General features: G+C 48.9%; 1 protein-coding gene across 6 annotated transcripts in view; it reads right to left on the bottom strand.

The window, feature by feature from the left end:
* Positions 1 to 23,659, bottom strand: part of LOC105467916 (sorting nexin 29) — a 590,024-nt gene that overhangs the window by 491,006 nt on the left and 75,359 nt on the right. For 5 of the 6 annotated variants that reach the window (XR_011616096.1, XM_071083659.1, XM_071083660.1 and 2 more), the window contains 4 exons: positions 22,468 to 22,843; positions 13,337 to 13,455; positions 7,890 to 7,965; positions 3,923 to 4,005 (listed from right to left, as the gene is read on the bottom strand). Coding sequence is in view for 5 of the 6 variants with exons in the window: in XM_071083659.1 (XP_070939760.1) it covers positions 3,923 to 4,005; positions 7,890 to 7,965; positions 13,337 to 13,455; positions 22,468 to 22,843 (654 nt within the window). In the remaining variant the exon portion in view is untranslated. The remainder of the gene's footprint in view (positions 1 to 3,922; positions 4,006 to 7,889; positions 7,966 to 13,336; positions 13,456 to 22,467; positions 22,844 to 23,659) is intronic. The other variant, XM_071083656.1, reaches the window with a different exon arrangement.

Below are 23,659 nucleotides of genomic sequence, written 5' to 3'. Positions count from 1 at the left end.
AAGGCCGGTGACTTCCTCAAAGACAGAAAGCGGCTGAGGGAGACCCAGACACCATGCTCTACGTGGACCTGAGAAGCAGTTGACAAAGCAAATCGTGTTTATCTGAGATGCTAGGACCTCAGCCCCGGCTGCAGGAACTCTACAGAAACAGAAAGTCAGACACCTGCCCGGGCACACAGGGATGCCTGCAGCCCTACTTACAAAGGCTCACTTTGAAGGTGAGCCTACACACCTTCAAAGGCTCACAGGTGTGATCTCAGGGGCTGCTGTCCTTAAAAAAGAAAATGCCCATAAATCAAAATGCAGTGTTCTTTTACAGTAGCTGTGCCTCACAGCCAGAGTAAAGTCTTGTCCGTCTACACCACGGTGCTGCCCACACAGACACAGAATCGTAGCTGCTGGGAAGGTGATGGGGCATTAGATCCCAGCAAGTCACATAGGGTGGCTGCTTCTTCCATCTTCAGTTCTTTCCATTACTATCAGCTCAGTAACAGGATATCCTCAACACCTTTCTTTGTGTTTTTTTTTTGTTTTGTTTTGTTTTGTTTTGTTTTTTTTTTTTTTTGTTTTGTTTTTTTTTGAGACGGAGTCTTACTCTGCCGCCCAGACTGAAGTGCAGTGGCCAGATCTCAGCTCACTGCCAGCTCCGCCTCCTGGGTTTACGCCATTCTCCTGCCTCAGCCTCCCAAGTAGCTGGGACTACAGGCGCCCGCCACGTCGCCCAGCTATTTTTTTTTTTTTTTTGTATTTTTAGTAGAGACGGGGTTTCACCGTGTTAGCCAGGATGATCTCGATCTCCTGACCTCATGATCCGCCCGTCTCGGCCTCCCAAAGTGCTGGAATTACAGGCTTGAGCCACCGCGCCTGGCCAGCACCTTTCTAATGTGACTCGCTGACTCATCTTTTTCCTTTGGCTTATAAAAATATATTTCGACTGTGTTTTCACCACCAAAATGCATTATCTTGGTCTTTCTTTCTTGCCTTTGCATAGGACCAACGGAGAGACACTGGCTACTCTGACAACCCTAACGTGGACCCCAGGGATGTCACCAACAGCATGACCTTTGTGACCAAATCCAGCAATCAGAACTTCATCAAGGTTTTTACGCCTAAATTTTTTTTCCCCAAAATTTTTATTTTAGATTTTTTTTTTTTTTTTGAGACAGAGTCTCGCTCTAGCACCCAAGCTGGAGTACAGTGGCGCCCTCTCGTCTCACTGCAACCTCCGCCTCCCGGGGTTCAAGCGATTCTCTTGCCTCAGCCTCCTGAGTAGCTGAGATTGCAGGCGTCCACCACCATGCGCAGCTGCGAAGTCCAGCAGTCATCAGTGGGTACAGAAGCTGTGATTTCTTGGTCTGTGGGGCCATAAAGCGCAGCCTGATGGCAGGATGTGGCTGTTCCATTTCAACCCCTACTTTTCCGGCACAATTCTCTTTTGCAGAAGCATTTCCAAAAGGCTGGGCGCAGGGGCTGCACCCAAATGGGCTTTCCCCGCACTGCTGATCACCCCACTTCTGGTCTTTCTGATGGTTACAGAGCTTCTCGGCAGTACAAAGACTGAGATGCTTGACATAGACCAGGGCCAAAAAGAAGCAGCACCCATCTCTCTTTTGAACAATGAGAGTGGGTCTCAATCAGAATCCAGGGCAGGCAACCATGCCAGGCACACTTAGTAATAATTTCCTTCCATTGTCTTCATTTTACAGTGATCTGCGATTTTGATTAACTCATAGTGACTCTCCATTTACAGTAGTGAGATAAAGTTTCCTTTTTCAAAAAATAAAGCCATTCAAGTTTGTTGAAGTGCATCATTAAAAATAAACTATAGTCCGGGCATGGTGGCTCACGCCTGTAATCCCAGCACTTTGGGAGAAGCAGGCAGATCATGAGGTTAGGAGTTCAAGACCAGCCAGGCTAACATGGCAAAACCCCGTCTCTACTAAAAATACAAAAATTAGAAAGGCGTGGGCCTGTAATCCCAGCTACTCAGGAGGCTGAGGCAGGGGAATCACTTGAACCCAGGGGGTGGAGGTTGCAGTGAGCTGAGATCGTGCCATTGCACTCCAGCCTGGGCAACAAGAGCCAGACTCTGTCTCAAAAAAAAAAAAAAAAAAAAAAAAGTAAACTATAGTAGGCCATGCACGGTGGCTCACACCTGTCATCCCACCGCTTTGGGAGGCTGAGGCAGGTGGATCGCTTGAGCCCGGGAGTTCAAGACCAGCCTGGACAACATGGTGAGACCTCACCTCTACAAAAAAATAAATAAAAATGAATAATAAAGTAAACTATAGGGTAAGTAACAGTACTGTGGTAAACAAAAGACTGACCAGTGAAAAGCAGCCAGCTACACACTCACCCACCTCGTGTCCCACAGACCGAGTGATCTATTAACATGTCCCACAGACCGAGTGATCTATTAACACCTGCTCAGCCGAGTTCAGGGCTGAGCAGCGCCACAGTAAACCACACACGCTCATCATACAAAAAGTGCGGCCAGCCGTTCCTACGCAGCAGCCTCGCGGTGTCTGCTCACTTCCTGCTTCACCCTTGAGTCAAAGAACGCTGGGTGCCTCCCAGACTCTTTCTTCCTTCCTTAGCAACAAAAACTAATTTCTTCTTTATCGAGAACAATTGCCCCCTCTGCAGCCACAGGGGGCCATGAGATGAATGCTGGCCCCAGGCACAAGTGGTATACTGTGAGCACCTTCCAGTGACGGTGGGGGGGCTTCACCGTTTTTGTACCAAGAGCCCATTCTGTAGTCTAGGAATAACCATGGGCTCCTTTTCAGGAAAATGTATTAAAATATATAACACATACCATATCACAAAGGAAACCAATTACAACAAAATAGAATGATCGTAATTGAAGAAAACACTACATTTCACCCAGAGCTAAATGAAAAACATTGTAATATTTTCCCTGTCCAAGCTCAGGCCCCTGAATCCTATATGTAGAAACAGACGAAGTCTCCCTTTTGCCCTCTCCTCTTTCCTGCCGCCTGGAATGAGAATGAAATGGCTGGAGCTAAACTGGCTATTTTGGCCTACGAGGCAAGACAGGAGGAGTCTCAGTCTCTGATGGCCGTGGAGCCACATGCCAGCCCCAGCCCGTCTACCTCTGGATAGAGAGAAATTTCCATCACATCTCCTTGACCATGAGAACTTCAAGAAAAGTAGATCTGAATGGCTTCATATACAAAAAATAAACCAACTGTTGGTTTACATAACAGTGTCTGCTCACTTCCTGCTTCATCCTTGAATCAGAAAATGCTGGGTGCCTCCCAAACTCCTTCTTCCTTCCTTAGCAACAAAAGCTAATTTTTTTTTTAATTGGGAACAAGCACCCCCTCTGCAGCCAGGGGAGGCCATGGGACAAATGCTGGCTCAAGATGCGAGTGAGGTACCAGGAGCACCTGTCGGTTTATAGAACAGTTGGTTGATTCTTTGTTACACGAAGCCATTCAAACCTAGCCTTCCTTGCTATATCTCTAAAAATTTTTCTAGGTAGTAAAATTGGAAACAGTTGAAGCCTGATCATTAGCAAAGTTTAATCATCTTGGAGAGACACATTCTTCTTCACTTACAAAATGAGTCCTCCAGAGTTACAAAGGAAATCCAGCTAAAATAGGTCCTCTGTAGCTAACTGCATTACGGGAGGCAAACCCCGAAACGTGGAACCACAGAATTCTATGGCAATGCAGCTCCACCCCTAAGGCACGCCCGTGCGCACACGGCCAAGTGCCATGCATTAACCACAGTTCTGGAAATTCACAAGCACACACCACATCTCCAGTCTACAACCAGGGATGTACATACCTGACTTGAACCCACAGTCACAGGGCTATAAGCACAAAGGCACTGCCATGAGACATGGGCCAGGAGTCATCCCAGAGCTGGTGGAGGTGGCTGCAAAAGTACTTACTCATTGTCATGGACTCTGGCACTGAGGCAGAAGGTAACAGGCTGCTCAGAGGACTTCCATGGCCTGGAGAGCTGGCTTCCACGCTAGGAAAAAGCAGGCAGGAGGAAGTTACACTCGGCCACTGAAAGTACACACCCTCACCACTCCAAAAGCTAGCAGAGGTCGGTTTACCCCGGTACCTCTACCAGAAGGGATAGAAGCAGTCATCGGAAATTAGTCAGGCCTTGTTATCTGCAGATTCCGTATTTGCAAATTCATCTACGCACTAAAGTTTATTTGTAACCCCAGAGTCAATACTTGAGGTGCTTTCACAGTCATTCATGAACATGTGCAGAGGCCAATAATTTCGGTCCCTAATGTGCATGTTCTCAGCTGAAGTCGAACAGCTGGGACCTCAGATCTTACACCACAAACAAGCATCCTCTTTGCTGTCTATGTTTTCAGCATTTTTTTTTTTCACTTTTCTTTCTTTTGTGCAATCTTGGCTCACTGTAACCTCCACCTCCTGGGTTCAACCGATTCTCGTGCCTCAGCCTCCCAAGTAGCTGGGATTACAGGCCTGCGCCACCACACCCGGCTAATTTTTGTATTTTTACCAGAAATGGGATTGTGCCATGTTGGTCAGACTGGTCGCAAACTCCCGACCTCAGGTGATCCACCTGCCTCAGCCTCCCAATGTGCTGGGATTACAGGTGTGATCCACCGTGCCCGGCCTTTTTTTTTTTTTCACTTGATTTTGTTGTTTAAAATGTCCCCAGGCACAGTGCTGAAGTGGTACTGCCGACAGCTCCTAAGCACAGGAACGCTGTGATGTGCCGTATGGAGATAGTTTTGTGAGTTAAAGATGCTTCATTCAGGCATGGCTTACAGTGCTGCTGGTTGTGAGTGCAATGTTAATGAATGAACTATATACATTAAACAAGGTGTCTTTAAACAGGAACAGACATAAAACCAGGTTATGTATTGATCAGTTGATAAAAATGCTGTGACCAGGCCAGGTGCGGTGGCTCTCACATGTGATCCCAATACGATGGGAGGCCGAGGCGGGTGGATCACCTGAGGTCAGGAGTTCAAGACCAGCCTGGCCAACATGGTGAAAACCCATCTCTACTAAAAATACAAAAATTAGCTGGGCGTGGTGGTGCAGGCCTGTAATCCCAGCTACTCAGGAGGCTGAGGCACAAGAATCACTTGAACCCGGGAAGCAGAGGTTGCAGTGAGCCGAGATCTTGCCACTGCACTCCAGCCCGGGCAAAAGAGCAAGAGTCCATCTCAAAAACAAAATGTGTGACCAGAGGCTCAAAGCAACCTAACCATGTACTTCCCTTAGGAGCACTGGTTCAGTCTTCATGGCAACTTTATAGAACGTAACTACTGGGAACAGTAAGAATCAACTGTATGTTTACAAATAATTTATCACGTGAAAAATAAAGCTTAGTATCTTCAGTGAGAACAGCCCAGTCATCACACGGTTAACAGAGATACACACACACACACACATCCCCCATGACTAGAAGGAAAAGTACCAAAACATCAACAACATAATGGAGTTGAGGGTTAACAGTGATTTTCTTTTTTCATTTACTCCTGCATTTTCCAACTTTTTTTTTTTTTAAGACAGGGTCTCAATGGCTGGAGTGCAGTGGCGCGATCTCACCTCACTGAAGGCTTGAACTCCTGGGTTCGAGTGATCTTCCCACCTCAGTCTCCTAAGTAGCTGACACTACAGGCGAGCACCACCATATCTGGATAATTTTTGTTGTTGTTTATTTGGTAGAGACAGGGTCTCACTACCTTGCCCAGACAGGTGGTCTTGAACTCCTGGCCTCAAGTAATCCTCCCACCTTGGCCTCCCAAAGTGCTGAGATTACAGGCATGAGCCACCATGCCTAGCCACATTTTCTAACATCAATAGCAAAAATAGACTCCACGCCCTGGAAAGGTCTGGCAATACCAATTCCTTCTGACGCTGAACTAACTGGGACGAGCTTCCTACGAGCAGTGTCATTTTGAGACAGCAGAACCCTTGCCTGTTCCAGGTGAGACCGTGGCGCCTAATATGGCTTACAGTAGTCAGGAAGTTCCACTCTAGAGCTAAGGTTGAAAATTAGGATGTAACAGAACCCTGGGACCCCAAATTACAACCATGAGGAGAGACAGAAGAAGAAAACGGTAAGAGCAGCAAGGATGGCAGTGGCGTAAGAAAGACTTTGGTGTCCATACTGGTTCTGCCACCAAGCATCCAGGGTCTCACTCTGTCACCCAGGCTAGATAAAAATGTTATGACCAGGCTGGGCGCGGTGGCCCATGCCTGGAATCCCAGCTCTTTGAGAGGCCAAGGCAGGTGGATCACATGAGGCCAGGAGTTCAAGACCACCCCGGTCAACATGGGGAAACCCCATCTCTCCTGAAAAATACAAAAATTAGCCGGGCATGGTAGTGGACATGTGTAATCCCAGGTACTTGAGAGTCTGAGGCAGGAGAATAGCTTGAACCCAGGAGGCAGAGGTTGCAGTGAGCCGAGATCGTGCCACTGCACTCCAGCTTAGGCGACAGAGTGAGACTCTGTCTCAAAAAAAAAAAAAAAAAAAAAACCAGCCAGGTGCAGTGGCTCACGCCTGTAATCCCAGCACTTTGGGAGGCCAAGGCGGGTGGATCACGAGGTCAGGAGATCCAGACCATCCTGGCGAACCCCGTCTCTACTAAAAATACAAAAAATTAGCCGGGCGTGGTGGCGGGCGCCTGTAGTCCCCGCCACTCCGGAGGCTGAGGCAGGAGAATGGCACCAACCCAGGAGGCGGAGGTTGCAGTGAGCAGAGATCAAGCCACTGCACTCCAGCCTCAGCGACAGAATGAGACTCTGTCTCAAAAAGAAAAAAAAAAAAAAAACAGAAAAAAACATCAAACAACTTGGGACAACTCAATTTCCCCTTGAGATATTTTATTTGAAAAAAGAAAAAGAAAACCTATATAGTGCTTACTACCTGCCAGACAGCATACCGAGCACTTCACAAATGCTATGTAATATCTAAATGGCTTAAATATACAACACTAGGATTGTCAAATCTTCTTATCAAATATCAACAATTTTTTTTTTTTTTTTTTTTTTTTTTTTTGAGATGGAGTCTCGCTCTGTCGCCCAGACTGGAGTGCAGTGGCGCGATCTCGGCTTACTGCAAGCTCCGCCTCCCGGGTTCACGCCATTCTCCTGCCTCAGCCTCCCGAGTAGCTGGGACTACAGGTGCCCGCCACCACGCCCGGCTAATTTCTTTTTGTATTTTTAGTAGAGACGGGGTTTCACCGTGTTAGCCAGGATGGTCTTGATCTCCTGACCTCGTGATCCGCCTGCCTCGGCCTCCCAAAGTGCTGGGATTACAGGCTTGAGCCACCGCGCCTGGCCAACAAATATTTAAATTAAGAAAATAACGAAAGAGGAGGCACCCAGATATGCCCCAAAAAGTGTTGACATTTGGCATCTACCATCTCTTATACAGTCTCTCTGAGGGAGTAATGACCTAAGACCTTTGGCAACTGCATCTTCTATGATGTAAAGACTAAATCTGCTCATGCCTATAATCCCAGAACTTTGGGAGGCCGAGGTGGGCAGATCACCTGAGGTCAGGAGTTCGACACCAACCTGGCCAACACTGTGAAACCCCATCTCTACTAAAAATACAAAAAAATTAGCTGGGCATGGTGGTGTGTGCCTGTAACTCTACCTACTCAGGAGGCTGAGGCAAGAGAATGGCTTGAACTCGGGAGGCGGAGGTTGCAGTGAGCCAAGACTCAGCCACTGCACTCCAGCCTGGGCGACTCAAAAAAAAAGACTAAATCTAAACATAAAAGTGAAGTAAGCCCTTGCCCCTTAATCCTAGCAGGTGCACTCCTATCTCTAAAAAAGTATAAAATGCACAGCTGTGAATAGGACGTTTCAATGCCAAAGGTAACTGGGTTTCTCAACATTAACCTGTACCGAAGTCCAGGATCCGGGAGAACGTGGTCCTCTGGTCCTGTCCCGTTCTCCAGGCTTCCGAGGGGGGCATCTGTGCAGAGAGAGCATTGACAGAAAGAGGTCACTTTTCTCATTCCGTGTTTTCCATAAGACAAAGACACAATGCAGACATTGGCTCATCTGCTACATCACTTGACTAAGAAATTTTTCTCCATCTTGCCTGCGTGCTGGATTTTAATCAGCTGTTTCCTGTTGTTCAGAGATCATCTCAGACTTGGCATCAGTCACTGTAGAAACAGAAAGCCCTGGCCGGACGCGGTGGCTCACCCTGGAATCCCAGCACTTTGGGAGGCCAAGGCGAGCAGATCGTGAGGTCAGAAGATCCAGACCATCCTGGCTAACATGGTGAAACCCCGTCTCTACTAAAAATACAAAAAATTAGCCAGGCGTGGTGGCAGGCGCCTGTAGTCCCAGCTACTCCGGAGGCTGAGGCAGGAGAATGGCGTGAATCCGGGAGGCAGAGCTTGCAGTGAGCCAAGGTCATGCCACTGCACTCCAGCCTGGGTGACAAAGTGAGACTCCATCTCAAAAAAAAAATAAAGAAAGAAAGAAATAGAAAGTCCTATACTAGGCCGGGCATGGTGGCTCACTCTTGTAATCCCAGCACTTTGGGAGGTCGAAGCAGGTGGATCACCTGAGGTCAGGAGTTCGAGACCAGCCTGGCCAACATGGTGAAACCCCATCTCTACTAAAAATACAAAAATTAACCAGGCATGTTGGTGCATGCCTATAATCCCAGCTACTTGGAAGGCTGAGGCAAGAGAATCGCTTGAACCCGGGAGGCAGAGGGTGCAGTGAGCCAAGATCGCGCCATTGCACTCCAGCCTGGGCAACAAAAGCGAAACTCCATTTAAAAAAAAAAAAAAAAAAAAAAAAAGCCCTATGCTTCCCTTTAACCTGTGCCTTTTTTTTTTTTTTTTTTTTTTTTAAGACAGGGTCTCACTCTATCACCCAGGCTGGAGTGCAGTGGTGTGGTGTGATCATGGCTCACTGCACCTTCAACCTCCCAGGCTCAAGTGGTCCTCCTGCCTCAGCCTCTCAAGTACCTGGGACTACAGGTGTGTGGCACCATGCCCAGCTAATTTATTTTTTATTTTTTTGTAGAGATGGGGGTCCCACTATGTTGCCCAGGCTGGTCTCAAACTCCTGGGCTCGAGCAGTCCTTCCACCTTGGCCTCCCAAAGTGCTTGGAATACAGATGTGAGCAACTGTGCCTGGCCTGTGTCATTTTCGACCTTGAGCCACCTAGAATTATGCATGAAGTCCGTATTCAGAACCAACGTCAGAAACCGGGTATAATGAATCAGCTTGCTGTTAAGACAAAACTGCTCCTGCTTGTAGTGCCTTAAGTAAGACACTAGGGGGCAGCATGGTCTAACTGCTGACAATGTCTGCAGCTTTCTAAAAAGGCCACTTTTCCCTGCATTAAGTGCATTTAGGAAAGACATTCACAAGAAGTGGGGCCATAAGTAGTCTCTGGAACTAACAGGCTAGTGACTCAAAGGCACCAGTGTGTTCAAAGATGACAAAAGTCTGCTAAGGTGAGGAGCCCTCCATGTGGGAAGTCTCCATTAAAAGACGAAGTGCCTCCAGAATGAGAGGGAATATCAGAATGTCGCTAAGGGAGGAAGATGTCCCTTAGAAGGGACAAGACGCAGAAATGGAGCAAAAGGAATGGAGTCTCAGGAGAAATGCTGGCAGTGGCCACCTGGGCAGGCAGGCAGAATCTTGGCACCACTTGGCTCCACGCCTCCCATGGAAATGAGGCATCAGGACAGAAGTGACTTGATGCAACCTGGCGTTCCAATCAGGCTACCCATTCCCCTGGATCTGAGTCCAACATCCTGACACAGTCCTAGAATAGTGTTCCTTCCTATGCCACGTCTTGCCCCTGTGTGCAGCCCCCAGGCTGTCCCAGCTTGCCAGCCCCGACAGTATCGTTACTGCAGTGAAAGGAAATGCCGGCCGACGCCTGCACACATCATATCCACAGAGTGCAATAGGCAGCAACTGGAGCTCGGGTCCCATCAGCAGTGAGAAGATGGAGCCGAGTCTGCGAGCTGACTGCCCAGGGAATGCAATAGACATCAGCTGGAGCTCGCGTCCCATCAGCAGTGAGAAAATGGAGCTGAGTCGGCAAGCTGACTGCCCAGGGAATGCAATAGACATCAGCTGGAGCTCGCGTCCCATCAGCAGTGAGAAGATGGAGCTGAGTCTGCGAGCTGACTGCCCAGGGAATGCAATAGACATCAGCTGGAGCTCGCGTCCCATCAGCAGTGAGAAGATGGAGCTGAGTCTGTGAGCTGACTGCCCAGGGAATGCAATAGACATCAGCTGGAGCTCGGGTCCCATCAGCAGTGAGAAGATGGAGCTGAGTCGGCGAGCTGACTGCCCAGGGAATGCAATAGACATCAGCTGGAGCTCGGGTCCCATCAGCAGTGAGATGGAGCTGAGTCTGCGAGCTGACTGCCCAGAGAGTGCAGTTGACATCAGCTGGAGCTCGGGTCCCATCAGCAGTGAGAAGATGGAGCTGAGTCGGCGAGCTGACTGCCCAGGGAATGCAATAGACATCAGCTGGAGCTCGGGTCCCATCAGCAGTGAGATGGAGCTGAGTCTGCGAGCTGACTGCCCAGAGAGTGCAGTTGACATCAGCTGGAGCACGGGTCCCATCAGCAGTGAGAAGATGGAGCTGAGTCTACGAGCTGACTGCCGGGTGTGGGGCCACAGGAAATCTGCAAGGACTCTAGAGGCTGATGGGGCGTTACCTTCCCTGGAGACATCTGCCCAGAGGACAAAGAAGAGCTCTGGGTTCTCTAACACCAAAGCCCAACATGCACGAAAAAGGTGACTCGGATGTCTGATGGTTCAGGAGGGCCCAGCTAAGCAGCAAAGGAGCTGCTGAAACAATCAGACCACCTACTGCAAGCACCTCACGGTCCCACAATAATTCAGGAACCCAACTACAAGGTCCCCTCCGTGGGGAACGGGACAGGGAGAGCAGGAAATTGATTCATGAGACAGAGGCTGTGAACACACATTCAAAACTCCCCAGGGGTCCTAGACATACCCTGGGACCACCAGCTCTCTCCCAGCCCCTGCCCCTCCTCAGCTGACCTGCCTGCATCTACACTGCTGCTGAACAGGCATTGGCAAGGTCACCAACCCCCTAACCTTTGGCTATTTGGACCAAGGATGGTCTAGAAATGCAGGACTGCTGTGGCCTGGCCTGCAGACATGAGCTAGGCCTACGAGATTGTCACTTTTAGGGGACCTCAACTGAGACCCAGTGAGAAATTTCAGTTGGTGTGGAAGGTTATGTGACTGAGGCAATGCTGTGGGCCAAGGAGGGCGTGAGAATGAACAGGGAGCAAAGACGGACTAGAAAAGGCTGGGCACGGTGGCTCACGCCTGTAATCCCAACACTTTGGGAGGCCGAGGAGGGCGGATCACCTGAGGTCAGGAGTTTGAGATCAGCCTGGCCAATATGGTGAAACCCGATCTCTATTAAAAATATTTTAAAAAATTAGCTGGGCATGGTGGCGGGCGCCTGTAATCCCAGCTATTCTGGAAGCTGAGGCAGGAGAATCGCTTGAACACAGAAGGTGGAGGTTGCAGTGAGCTAAGATCACGCCACTGCACTCCAGCCTGGGTGACAGTGTGAGACTCCATCTCAAAAAAAAAAAAAAAGACGGACTAGGAAAAGAGGAGATGGGCAGACCCCCATCAGGAAGTGGAAGGAGGCCACATGAGAAAGATGACAGCACCCCTACTAAATCAAGAAAGGCCCCTCCATGCCAACGCCCCAGCTCCCGGGCCACAGACAAGATGTCCAGGAAGCTCTCATCAGGGGCCTTGGCATGTGCCTGGCACCTTCCCCAGATTAACTCAGGGCACCTTCACCGTGGATCTCAAAGGGAGCTGATATAATCACACCCCCAGTCTCACAGGACTGTGGTCAAGAGCAGATGAGTTCGTCAGGTCCAGCCACATCGCAGTGCAGGACGCCTTCAGCTTTGCAAATGCTGGCTCTCATTGTCACTGTCATCCCCGTTTTCCAGATGAGGACACAGCAACTGACAGACAGGAAGCATTCGGCCTCATTTAACAGCCAGGAATGCTGGCACTCGGAGCAGTAAAGCACTCGGGCTTACACAACTTTCTAGAGCTGGTACTGCATCCAACTGGCCCCGTCCTGCTGCCAGTGGCTGCCCCGCCCTGCCTCTGCGCTTGACTAGTTTGAGTAGGTTTCTCCTCCCTGCCAAGGGACAGGAAGAGTCTACACCCCAGTTCAGAATTTCAACAGCTTCCTGAGTGATTGGTGGGCTCCAGTCATAATTTCCTAAATCTGGGCCCAGACAAGGGACATTCACTTCCTAGGAAAATGAGGAGGCGCTTAAGTGGGTTGGGCCAAGCCTTCTCTGACCCAGCGGTGCTCTGGGGGCAGGGACAGCAACTGGGCACTTCTCTGAGCCAGATGCTGTGCCAGCTGCTTTACACTGCACCCCACGGGCCAGCTGGGATCAACCATGTCCTCCCCGCGACGTGCGCTGAAGCAAGCAATAACAAACCACATGGGCACGTGCTCAACCGTGTGGAACGGTAGGAAAACGCTGACCCACCCCAGAGACTTTTTATTTATTTACTTATTTATTTATTTATTTATTTTGAGATGGAGTCTCACTCTGTCGCCCAGGGTGGAGGACGGTGCCATGATCTCGGCTCACTGCAACCTCCACCTCCCGGGTTCAGGCGATTCTCCTGCCTCAGCCTCCTGAGTACCTTGGACTACAGACACACACCACCACACCCGGCTAATCTTTGTATTTTTAGTAGAGACAGGGCTTCACCATGTTGGCCAGGCTGGTCTCAAACTCCTGACCTCAGGGGATCTACCCACCTCGGCTTCACAAAGTGCTGGGATTACAGGCGTGAGACATTGCACCCAGCCCAGAAACAGCTTTTAACCAAGCTACTTCCTGATCTCCAAGCACTTTTCTGCACAGGGTGGCAGGGCCTTTACAGACAGGGGTTCAGTTACCTTCTTGCGTCTCCAAAGAGGTAAAATCATGGTCACTATTTGTGGTCAGTTTTTAAATGATCAAGTTCAACGAGCCACTGGTAAGGGAGAAAAACGGGCCTGAGGGCCCTGGTGACTTGCCAGCCGGTTCAGCCCGACAAGCACTCCACCGGAGCACCTCAGGATACCCAGGTTCAGGTAGAGAAGCCAAGCCCTTGCTCACTTCTGCATCTCAGTGAGCCCCACCTGGCCCTGAGCCCCATCCCCACCCCCCTCCTGTGCCTCCCAGCTCCCATTCCTACCTGTCCAGGGAACTCAGATACTCCCGCTGCTTCTCGAAGCCAAAGCTCTTACTGGAGGAAAGGAGTAATCGGGAGACACCCACCTGCCGGGCTGTAGGAGCCCACGCCGCTGACAGGGAAGAGGATGTCCGAGTCATTGTGCAGCACCTTCAGCGGAGCCCAGCTGTGCATCTGGGAGAGGCAGGTGTTCCCGTCCAGTGGCCTAAGGTGAAAGAACACAGCTGCAGGACAGGCCAAAGAGCCCAGAGGCCTCATGATTCACCAACAAGCATCCACATCACCCTCTTGAGAACTAACCAGGCCACGGCAGGGCTGAGAACAGAAAGAGGTATGGGCTGGGAGGAGCATGGAGTCCAGATCCAGACCTCTTGCATTTGTTCTCTCAACCAGTGTTTATCGAGCACCTATTCTATGCCAGGCACTGTGATCCCTACTGGCGGCAAAAAAGCCAGTGAACAGTGTTGATCCTGCCCTCAGGGAGCTTGCAGTCTGCTGGGGAGCATGAACATGAATCAAATAATCCTGCAAGAAGCTGGAAATGGCAGCTCAGATCGTAGAGGAAGGTCATGGAAGGCTGCCTGGAAGAAGCTGGGCTTCAGGAGGGGGCTGGCCCAAGCTCTGTTCCTTCCCAAGAACAGGAACAGAGACTTGGGGGAGGGAACAGCACATGCATCATAGGCCATCTGCTCCAGGTTCTGAAATGACAGCAGTCACCTGAGCTGGGGCTAGTGCTACTCTGCCTCACTGCTTCTGAGCCCCTCATGGGTAAAAGGACAGAATCAGACCAGTCACGTCTGGGTCCCTTCCAAGAAAGGGGGTCGGCTCAACTATTAACCAGGCTCATATGATCTGTTATATTGTCACCTTACCCACAAAGTACAAAACTCTAATGCGTGCCATCTTTGTAACGCCAGGCTATGTGGTAGGGTTTGTTTGGGAGTAATGGCCCCTGCCTCTGAGCAATCAAGAAATGTTAATAAATACCTGGAGCTATTTTTGCAGTATAGTCGTCACCCAGTATCTGCATTCCATCTGTATCAACCGTTTCAAAAACCCCCTGCAAATCTGAGGATGCTCAAAGTCTCTTGTTTGTTTTTAGAGTCGGGGTCTTGCTCTGTTGCCCATGCTGGAGGACAGTGGCACAATCACAGTTCACTGCAACCTTGAGCTCCTGGGATTCAGCGGACCCTCCTGCCTCAGCCTCCCAAGGAGTTTGGACTACAGGCGTGAGCCACCATACCCGACTAATTTTTTGTTTGGTTTGGTTTTTTGTGAAGACAGGGTTTCGCTATGTTGTCCAGGCTGGTCTCAAAATCCTAGCCTGAAGCGATCCTCCCACCTCAGCCTCCCCAAGTGCTTGGATAACAGGCATAAGCCACCTCGCCTAGCCTAAAGTCCCCGATGTAAAATGGTGTTGTATTTGCATAAGCACATCCCCCCACATATGTACTTTACATCATCACTAGATTGCTTACGATATCTAATAAAATCCAAATGCTATGTAAATAGTTGTTATACCGTATTTTTATCTGTATTATTTTTATTGGGTTTTTTTTGGGTAATATTTTCGATCCACAGTTGGCTGAAACCATAGAGGCAGAACCCACGGATGCAGAGTCCATGGAGGCAGAGAGCCAGCTGCACTGTAAGCTTTTTTTTTTTTTTTGAGACAGAGTCTCCCTCTGTCGCCCAGGCTGGAGTGCAGGGGCGCAATCTCAGCTCACTGCAAGCTCCGCCTCCTGGGTTCACGCCATTCTCCTGCCTCAGCCTCCCGAGTAGCTGGGACTACAGACGCCCACCACCAAGCCCAGCTAATTTTTGTATTTTTAGTAGAGACAGGGTTTCACCGTGTTAGCCAGGATGGTCTCGATCTGACCTCATGATCCCTGCCTCTGCCTCCCAAAGTGCTGGGATTACAGGCGTGAGCCACCGCACCCAGCCTGTACTATAAGGTTTAAACATCATTTTGTATCTCAGTAGATAAAGAAGACCAAAGCAGATCATAATCATATCTACTTAAGAAGGGAAGGAAAGGGGGAGGGAGGGGCAAACAAAGGGAAGGGAAGTAAAAGAAGAAAGTGTGTGGCTTGTCCAAGGCCATCAGCCCTAAGCAATAGAACCAAGGCTGTGGGACTGGAGCCCAGGTCTTCCAAATTCAAGTGCACTGAGTCTCTCGTCTCCTGCCCACAAGTGACATTACTTATGTAGTTTGTCTTTATTTTAGAGTTACTCTAAAATCGACAAATATTGTAATAGACCACAGAGTACATATTTCAGGCTTTGTGACATACTCTTCTTTGTTGGTGTCTCTTAACAACTCTTTAAAAACGTAACAGCCGTTCACTGCTTGGGGGCGGATTTGGCCTGCAGGCATGGTTTGCCAGCTCCTATTTTAGAGGCTTGTCAGGTAGAAGTCTCCTTTCAGCCCTCTCTAGCTTTTGGCCAGACATCTGGCACAGAGCGAGAAGCGCAGGAGTAAATAATCCAGCAGAATTTTGCAAGACGGATCATTCAACCATGCCCGTAACACAATGAGGCTTTCAGACAGCAGGATGGGGGCAAAAGAAGAACCACTCCCGCCGGTGTCCTGGCAGCACGCCCAACCTGGGCAGAGAACCAGGTGAACTTGGCTGTGCCTCTGGAATCTGTCAATGTGCCCTCCTGAGGCTCTGACCCGGCCACTGGTGACCACAGGGCAGGCACCCAGAGGTGGTCAGGGGCGCCCTTTCAGGAGAAGGCAGCAAAAGCAGCCAGACCTGTCTCGGCCACTCCACTGCTTCTGGGCAGGTGCGACGTTCTGCTGATTTCTAAGATAATTCTCGACACTTCCCCGCAACATATCCAAGGACAAGGTGAAGCCGGGCCCCAAGAGGATGAGGTTCCAAACCCGAGAAGTGAGCCCCAAGGACCACCACCTCAAAATGAGTTACATTAAAGACTGCTGGTCAGGCCAGTGGGTCACACTTGTAATCCCGGTACTTTGGGAGGCCGAGGCAGAAGGATCACTTGAGCCCAGGAGTTCGAGCCCTGTCTTTACAAAAAATTTTAAAATTAGCCAGGTATGGTGTTGCACATCTGTAGACCAGCTACTGGAGCGGCTGAGGTGGGAGGATCCCTTGAGCCTGGGAGGTCGAGGGCTGCAGTGAGCTGAGATCATTCCACTGCCTCCATCCTGGGCCACAGAGCGAGACCCTGTCTCAAAACAAACAAACAAAAAACCAAAAAAACACTCTAGGTGCTGTGGCTAACGCCTATAATCCCAACACTTTGGGAGGCCAAGGTGGGTGGATCACCTGAGGTCAAGAGTTTGAGACTAGCCCGGCCAACATGGTGAAACCCCATCTCTACTAAAAATACAGAAAAATTAACCGGGTGTGGTGGTGGGCACCTCTAATCCCAGACACTTGGGAGGCTGAGGCAGGAGAATCGCTTGAACCCAGGAGGCAGGGATTGCAGTGAGCCGAGATTGTGCCACTGTACTCCAGCCTGAGTGACAGAGCGAGAATCCATCTCAAAAAAAAACAAAACAAACAAACAAAAAAATATATATATACATCTATATAATACACTGATTAGCTCATCTTCATAACACTAGATACTCTTAAACATCATTTGAGATGTCTGAGATTCCAAACGTCAAGATGTCAAGGCTTAAACTACAAAATCTTCTGCTGTTAACTGTCCCCCTGTGGCTGCACATTTAGGTCAACTCCAGTGTTCTGCTTCTCTGAATAAGGACTTTGGTATCTAGATGCAGCAACTTTTCCCTGAATCGAGGGTATGTTCTCCGGGTAGCTGCTTGCACTGGGACTGCTAAATCCAGTGGAATAAACATCCTTAAGTTCACGCCAATTTGTCGAACTGCTTTCCCCCAAGGCTATCAACTGCTTCCAGCTCAACTGCTTCCAGCTGTCTTTGAGGGCAGCCCCTGTACACCACCCCTGCAGCCTCATTCATCCCACAGACACCAAGTGGATGCCATGGGATGTGCCTGGAACTAAGGACCCACTGACAGCAAGACCTTTCCCTTCCACCAGGGCGCCAACCCAAGGTCTCTGCAAATACGATGGGCAAAATATGCGGCCTTGTTTCACTTTGCATTTGTTTAACTGCTAGTGAGATGCAGAATAGCGAGACGCCACATATGTTTGTAGTCCTTTCTGAATTATGTTTCCCCCTCCTTCCCTACCGGTATCAGAGAACACATATAAAGTGATTTTAAAAGCCCTGTCTGGGCCTGGCGCAGTGGCCCATGCCTAAAATCCCAACACTTTGGGAGGCCAACATGGGAGGATCACTTGAGGCCAGGAAGTCAAGACCAACCTGGGCAATGCCTTGAGACCCCATTTCTATAAAGAATTAGCTGCGCCTGGTGGCATGCACCTATAGTCCTAGCTACTCAGGAGGCTGAGGTAGGGAGATCACTTGACACTAGGAGTTCAACGCTGCAGTGAGCTGTGATCAGTCCACTGCACTCCAGCCTGCATGACAGAGCAAGACCTGTCTCAAAAAACAAAAAAAGACAAACAAAAAACAAAAACAAACAAACAAAAACGAAGAACAAAACGACAAACCCTGACTGTAATAAAAATACTATCCCTTTTAAAGAAAAATACAAAAAGCAAAGCTAGTACTTGAGATAAATACTGAGGCAGAAGAAACAAGACTTCTTCAGACATCAAAGAAGTGGTTTAACGACCGGTAAACCGAGGAGTAAGCCTAACTTTGACCAACAGAGGATCTTAAAGACCATAGGGCAGCAGACTCTGCCAGAGGCTTTGGCAATCCACAGTGAGCTTCTCCCGGTCTGGCCACATTCCCCTCGCACATCTGCTGTGCACCAGCCCCCTCGACCTTCCCTGTGAACACCAGCTTAGAATCAAAATCAAAGCATTACTCAGCAGGCCATCCCATCACTCCGCTGTGTCTTCCCCAGGCTGCTCTGTGGCAGGGTCAATCAAGATCCCTCTGAATGCCAGGGAGAGCTGTCCGGAGTCTGCAGGAGGCCCTCTGGCTTCGGAGGGCCCAGGCCAAGTGAAGGTCACCCTGCACTGTGTTGGGCATTTACACATCACAATGCTGGGGGCTGCCTTGGCTCACACACCAGCCTCACCCATGTGGCTACACTCACTGGCATCAGCAAGCAGCATCTCCTCAAAGGCCCAGATTACAAAGTAAAGGCACGTGGCCAGGTGCGGAGGCTCATGCCGGCAATCCCAGCACTTTGGGAGGCTGAAGCAGGTGGATCACTTGAGCTCAGGAGTTCAATACCAGCCTGGCCAACATGGTGAAACCCCATCTCTACTAAAAATACAAAAATTAGCCGGGTGCAGTGGCGCACTCCTGTAGTCCCACCTACTCTGGAGGCTGAGGCAGGAGAATCGCTTGAACCCGGGAGGCGGAGGTTGCAGTGAACTAAGATCACGCCACTGCACTGCAGCTGGGGCCATGAAGCAAGACTGTTCCAAAAAAAAAAGAATAAAGGCACTTGCGAGGGTTAATTGTATGTGCCAATTTGGCTGGGCCACAATATCCAGACATTTGGTCAAACATTATTCTAGATGTTTCTACAAGGGTATTTTTTGAATGAGATTAACATTTTAAATCAGTAGATTTTGGGTGAACCAGATTACGCTGCATAATGTGGGCGGGCTTCATGCAAGCAGTGCAAGGCCTCAATAGGAAAAAGATGGACCTTCCAGAAGAAGAAGAAATTCCACCAGCAGATTGCCTCTGGACCTGAACTGCAACTCTTCCCTGGGTCTCCAGTCCACACGCCTACCCTGCGGATTTTGGACTTCCCAGCCCCACAATCACATGAGCCAATTCCTTAAAATAAGTCGAGAGAAGACTGGGCACGGTGGCTCATGCCTGTAATCCCAGCACTCTGAGAGGCCAAGGCAGGTGGATCACAAGGTCAGGAGTTTGAGTCTGGCCTGGACAACAGGACGAAACCCCATCTCTACTAAAAACACAAAAGTTAGCAGGGTGTGGTGGGTACCTGTAATCCCAGCTACTTGAGAGGCTGAGGCACAAGAATTACTTAAACCCCGCAGGCAGAGGTTGCAGTGAGCCGAGATCGTGCCACTGTACTCCAGCCTGGGTAACAAAGCAAGACTCCATCTCAAAAACAAAACAAAACAAACAAACAGACAGGAAACAGAGACACAGACAGACAGAAACAGAGATAGATAGAGACGGAGTTAGAGGTAGAGACAGAGGTAGAAATTGAGGCAAAAACAGAGCAGGACGGAGAAGGAACTATACACATCCACATACAGAATGCGCCCCGCTCAGTCCCGCCCCACTGGTTCTGCCTCTCTGGAGAGCCCTGAATAACACAGCAGGTCACACGACTTGGATGCCAGATATAAAAACACTCACACGCTATGAGCAAGAACAAGGGCTGTTGAAAAGCTGCCCTAACAAAGAGTTCAGTCGTAGGAAAAAATCTTGTGTGTGAAAATATTCATTTGAGATAGGCTGCAAACAAAAGATAGGCTGATAACAAAAAGCAAAAACAGAAACCATCAACCTAAATACCCAACAAAAGGGGAAACATTTCACAAGTCGTAACGTGTTGATCTGACTGAACGGCAACTGCATTAGCCAGGGTTCTGCGGAGAAATGGAGCCAAGGGGTGCGTGCATGGAGACAGAGACAGATACAGATACAGGTTTATATTGAGGAACTGGTCCACGCAACCACAGAGACCAGGAAGTCCCATGACCCACAGTCCACAAGCCGAAGACCCAGGAAAGCTGGTGGTGTGGCGAAGTCCCAGCCTGAAGCCTGAGAACCGGGAGAGCAGATGGTAGGAGTCCCTGGCCCAGGGCAGAAAACCCACTTCCCAGCGGAAGCTAGCAGGCGGAAAGGAAAGAATCCCTCCCTGCCTTCACTTGTTGTTCTGTTCGGGCCCTCAATGGATTGGATGGGGTCCCTCCACACTGGGGAGGGCTGTCTCCTTTACTGAGTCCACCAATTTAGACACTACCCTCACCCAGAAACATCCTCACCGACGCACCCAGAAGCAGAAGTAACGTTCAATCTGGGCACCCCACAGCCCAGTTAGGCTGACACACAAAATTAATCATCACATCAAAAATCAGTATCCATAATTATGTAGAAACATGAAAAACATTTGACAGAAGAGCTGGGTGCAGTGGCTCACACCTGTAATCCCAGCACTTTGGGAGGCCGAACCAGGCAGATCATGAGGTCAGGAGTTTGAGATCAGCCTGGCCAACTTGGTGAAACCCCGTCTCTACTAAAAATACAAAAATTAGCTGGGCGTAGTGGCAGGCACCTGTAATCCCAGCTACTTGGGAGGCTGAGGCAGGAGAATCACTTGAACCCTGGAAGCAGAGGTTGCAGTGACCCGAGACGGAGCCATTGTGCTCCAGCCTGGGTGACAGAGCAAGACCCATGTCAAAAAAAAAAAAAAAATTGACAGTATAAGCTTTGGATTACAGCAAATCTGAATCCAAACCTCAGCTTCGCCAATGGTTTTGACAAATCTTGCCTCTCTATGGAATCCTGTTCTTCTGTCTGTAAAATGGGGGTGATATGCCCATGAACCTCACAGGGTTGCTAGAAGTCTTACAATACAGTGTACAAATCACCTGCAGCATCTGGCATATCTCAGATGATCAATAAGGTAACACTATTAATACAAGTATCCATGTGGATGAGGACTAGAGTAAAAATAAAAAGCAATAATAGGCACAGTCTCATCAGAAAAAAAAAAAAAAAAAAAACCCTAATATTAAAACAACATGAAAATGAAAATCTTAGGGCTAAAGGTATACTGCAGCCTAAACAATACCGTAAGATGTAGGCCAGACAGAAAGATACATTTCTGTATATTCATTTTACATTTTTTATGTTTTGTAGAGATGGGGTCTTGCTGTGTTGCCCAGGCTGCTCTCAAACTCTTGGCCTTAAGCAGTACTCCCACCTCAGCCTCTCAAAGTGCTGGGATTACAGGCGTGAACGACTGCACCTGGCGTCATTTTACACTTTAAGGAACTGGATTTTGCAGTAGTCATGATTAGTAGGGCACTGGGCTCTACAAAGCCTAAGAGGCAACTAGCTTATTTGGGGTATTTTGGGTTTTTGTTTTTTTTTTGAGAAGGACTTTCTCTCTTGTTGCTCAGGCTGGAGTGCAGTGGTGTCATCTTGGCTCCGCCTCCCATGTTCAAGCGATTCTCCTGCCTCAGCATCCTAAGTATCTGGAGTTACAGGTATGCACCATCATGCCAGGCTAATTTTGTATTTTTTTTAGTAGAGAAGGGGTTTCACCATGTTAGTCAGGCTGGTCTCGAACTCCTGACCTCAGGTGATCCACCCACTTTGGTGTCCCAGAGTGCTGGGATTACAGGTGTGAGCCACTGCGCCTGGCCAACTCCACGGTTAAGGGCAGCAGGGGCAGGCAAGTTACTGCTATTCTCACACCCCTGCAGATAAACACAGAAGTAACCATAACACAACTATTCTCCTAACCCTGCCTTCGTCCTGAGCTTCCTGTGCTAGTGGCAAGTCAGATGCAAGGAAAATCCAGAGTAAAAGTAAAAAATAATAATAGGCACAGTCTCATCAGACTGTGAAACCCTGTGAACTCTGGGAAGTGAAAATGACAGATGTATGTATAAAGCAAGAATTTCAAGGCACACATTCTGACCTTAACTTTGTATTAAGTGCCCTCAAACGTACTCCCTTCCCCTCTTTCAGTTCTCAGGGAAAGAGCAAATAACACTCCTTCCAAATAACACTCCTAAATCAACACCTGAAGAATGAATGATGCCCTGGGCAAATATAAAACTTGCAGTTGTATTTTACCTCATACCATAGAAAGAGAAAACGGTGAACTTAACCCCCTCATTAAAAGCACAAGGGGAGGCTGGGCATGGTGGCTCACGCCTGTAAACCTAGCACTTTGGGAGGCCAAGGCAGGAGGATCACTTGAGGTCAAGAGTTTGAGACCAGCCTGGTCAATGTGGTGAAACCTCATCTCTACTAAAAACAGAAAAATTAGCTGGGTGTGGTGACAGGCGCCTGTAATCTCAGCTACTCGGAAGGCTGAGGCAGGAGAATAGCTTGAACCCGGGAGGTGCAGGCTGCAGTGAGCTGAGATCATGCCACAGCACTTCAGCCTGGGGGACGGTGAGACTCCATCTCACACACACACACACAAAGAAGTGTGATGGGAACTTACTTCTCAGGTGACTCTGCGTGGCCCCTGTGCTTCCTTCCTGATGAGTTTCCATACACATCATCTTCGTTTTCATCCACATCTTCATCATCGATGCTTTTCACATCAAGCTTCTGGTACCCAAACTCCCCATTCAAAGACAGGGAATCAATTTTCCACGAGTTGCTGCTCTGACTTCCATTGGAATTTGGCCCAAAGGGGCTTTCAAAGGCTGATATGATATTTACAGAGGAGCGGTCGGAGTTGTCCTCCGAGCTCTCCCCTGCCCCAGGTGTCTTTTTAAAAATGTCCCCAGAGTTCTGCTCATCCTCCTCATCATCAAATGAGATAATGTTGGTCACTTTCTTTTTCTTCTTTCGCTCCTTTTTGCATTTGGCATCTGGCAAAAGAAAAAAATAAAAAGATATGATATAAGAAAAAGTAGGCAAGACAAAAGGATGATGGAACCAACTCACCTCCAGGTTATGGAAAATACTATTCTACTGAGAAATCCACTGTAACATTAATTCAGAATTTTTAAAATCCTCAATGAAAATCTGTGTACAGAAGATTGAGCAGAATGGATACAGCCCTCTACCTCTGATTTAAATAAACACACCACAGAGCCCACATTGAAACTGTTCCTTCTAAGCAGTCACTTTGATGCGAAGGATGCTACCATTACCAAAATGATCTTCAGTGCTTCTCTTTGGAAAATATTCTCATAGCCGTAGATGAGACCAGGAAAACCAGCTGGGGGGTATAGTCAAGAGTTGAACAGCCTCAAATTCCTGCCATTCCTGTGCAGTGCCCCTTTGCAATGGGGCTTTGTGGCTCCTCCCAGCCAGAGGTGATGTCTATTTCTGCACCCTCTTGAATCTGGCTGGCGTAGTGCTTTTTTTTGCTTTTTTTTTTTTTTTTTTTGAGTTGGAGCATCTCGCTCTATTGCCCAGGCTGGAGTACAATGGCGCAATCATAGCTCACTGTAACCTCCAATTCCTGGGATCAAACAATCCTCTGGCCTCAGCCTCCTGAGTAGCTGGGACTACAGGTGCATGCCACAACACCTAGCTAATTTTATTATTTTTTTAAAAGATGAGGTCTTGCTGTGCTGCCCAGGCTGGTCTCAAAACTTCTGGCCTCAAGCAATACTCCCACCTCAGCCTCCTAAATTGCTGGGATTATAGGCATGAGCCACCATGCCCTGCTTTTACCA

This window comes from Macaca nemestrina, chromosome 18 (assembly GCF_043159975.1).
Source record: "Macaca nemestrina isolate mMacNem1 chromosome 18, mMacNem.hap1, whole genome shotgun sequence".
Taxonomy (NCBI): Eukaryota; Metazoa; Chordata; class Mammalia; order Primates; family Cercopithecidae; genus Macaca; species Macaca nemestrina.
Note: the sequence above shows the minus strand (reverse complement) of the source record. Positions and strands in the feature narration are given on the sequence as shown.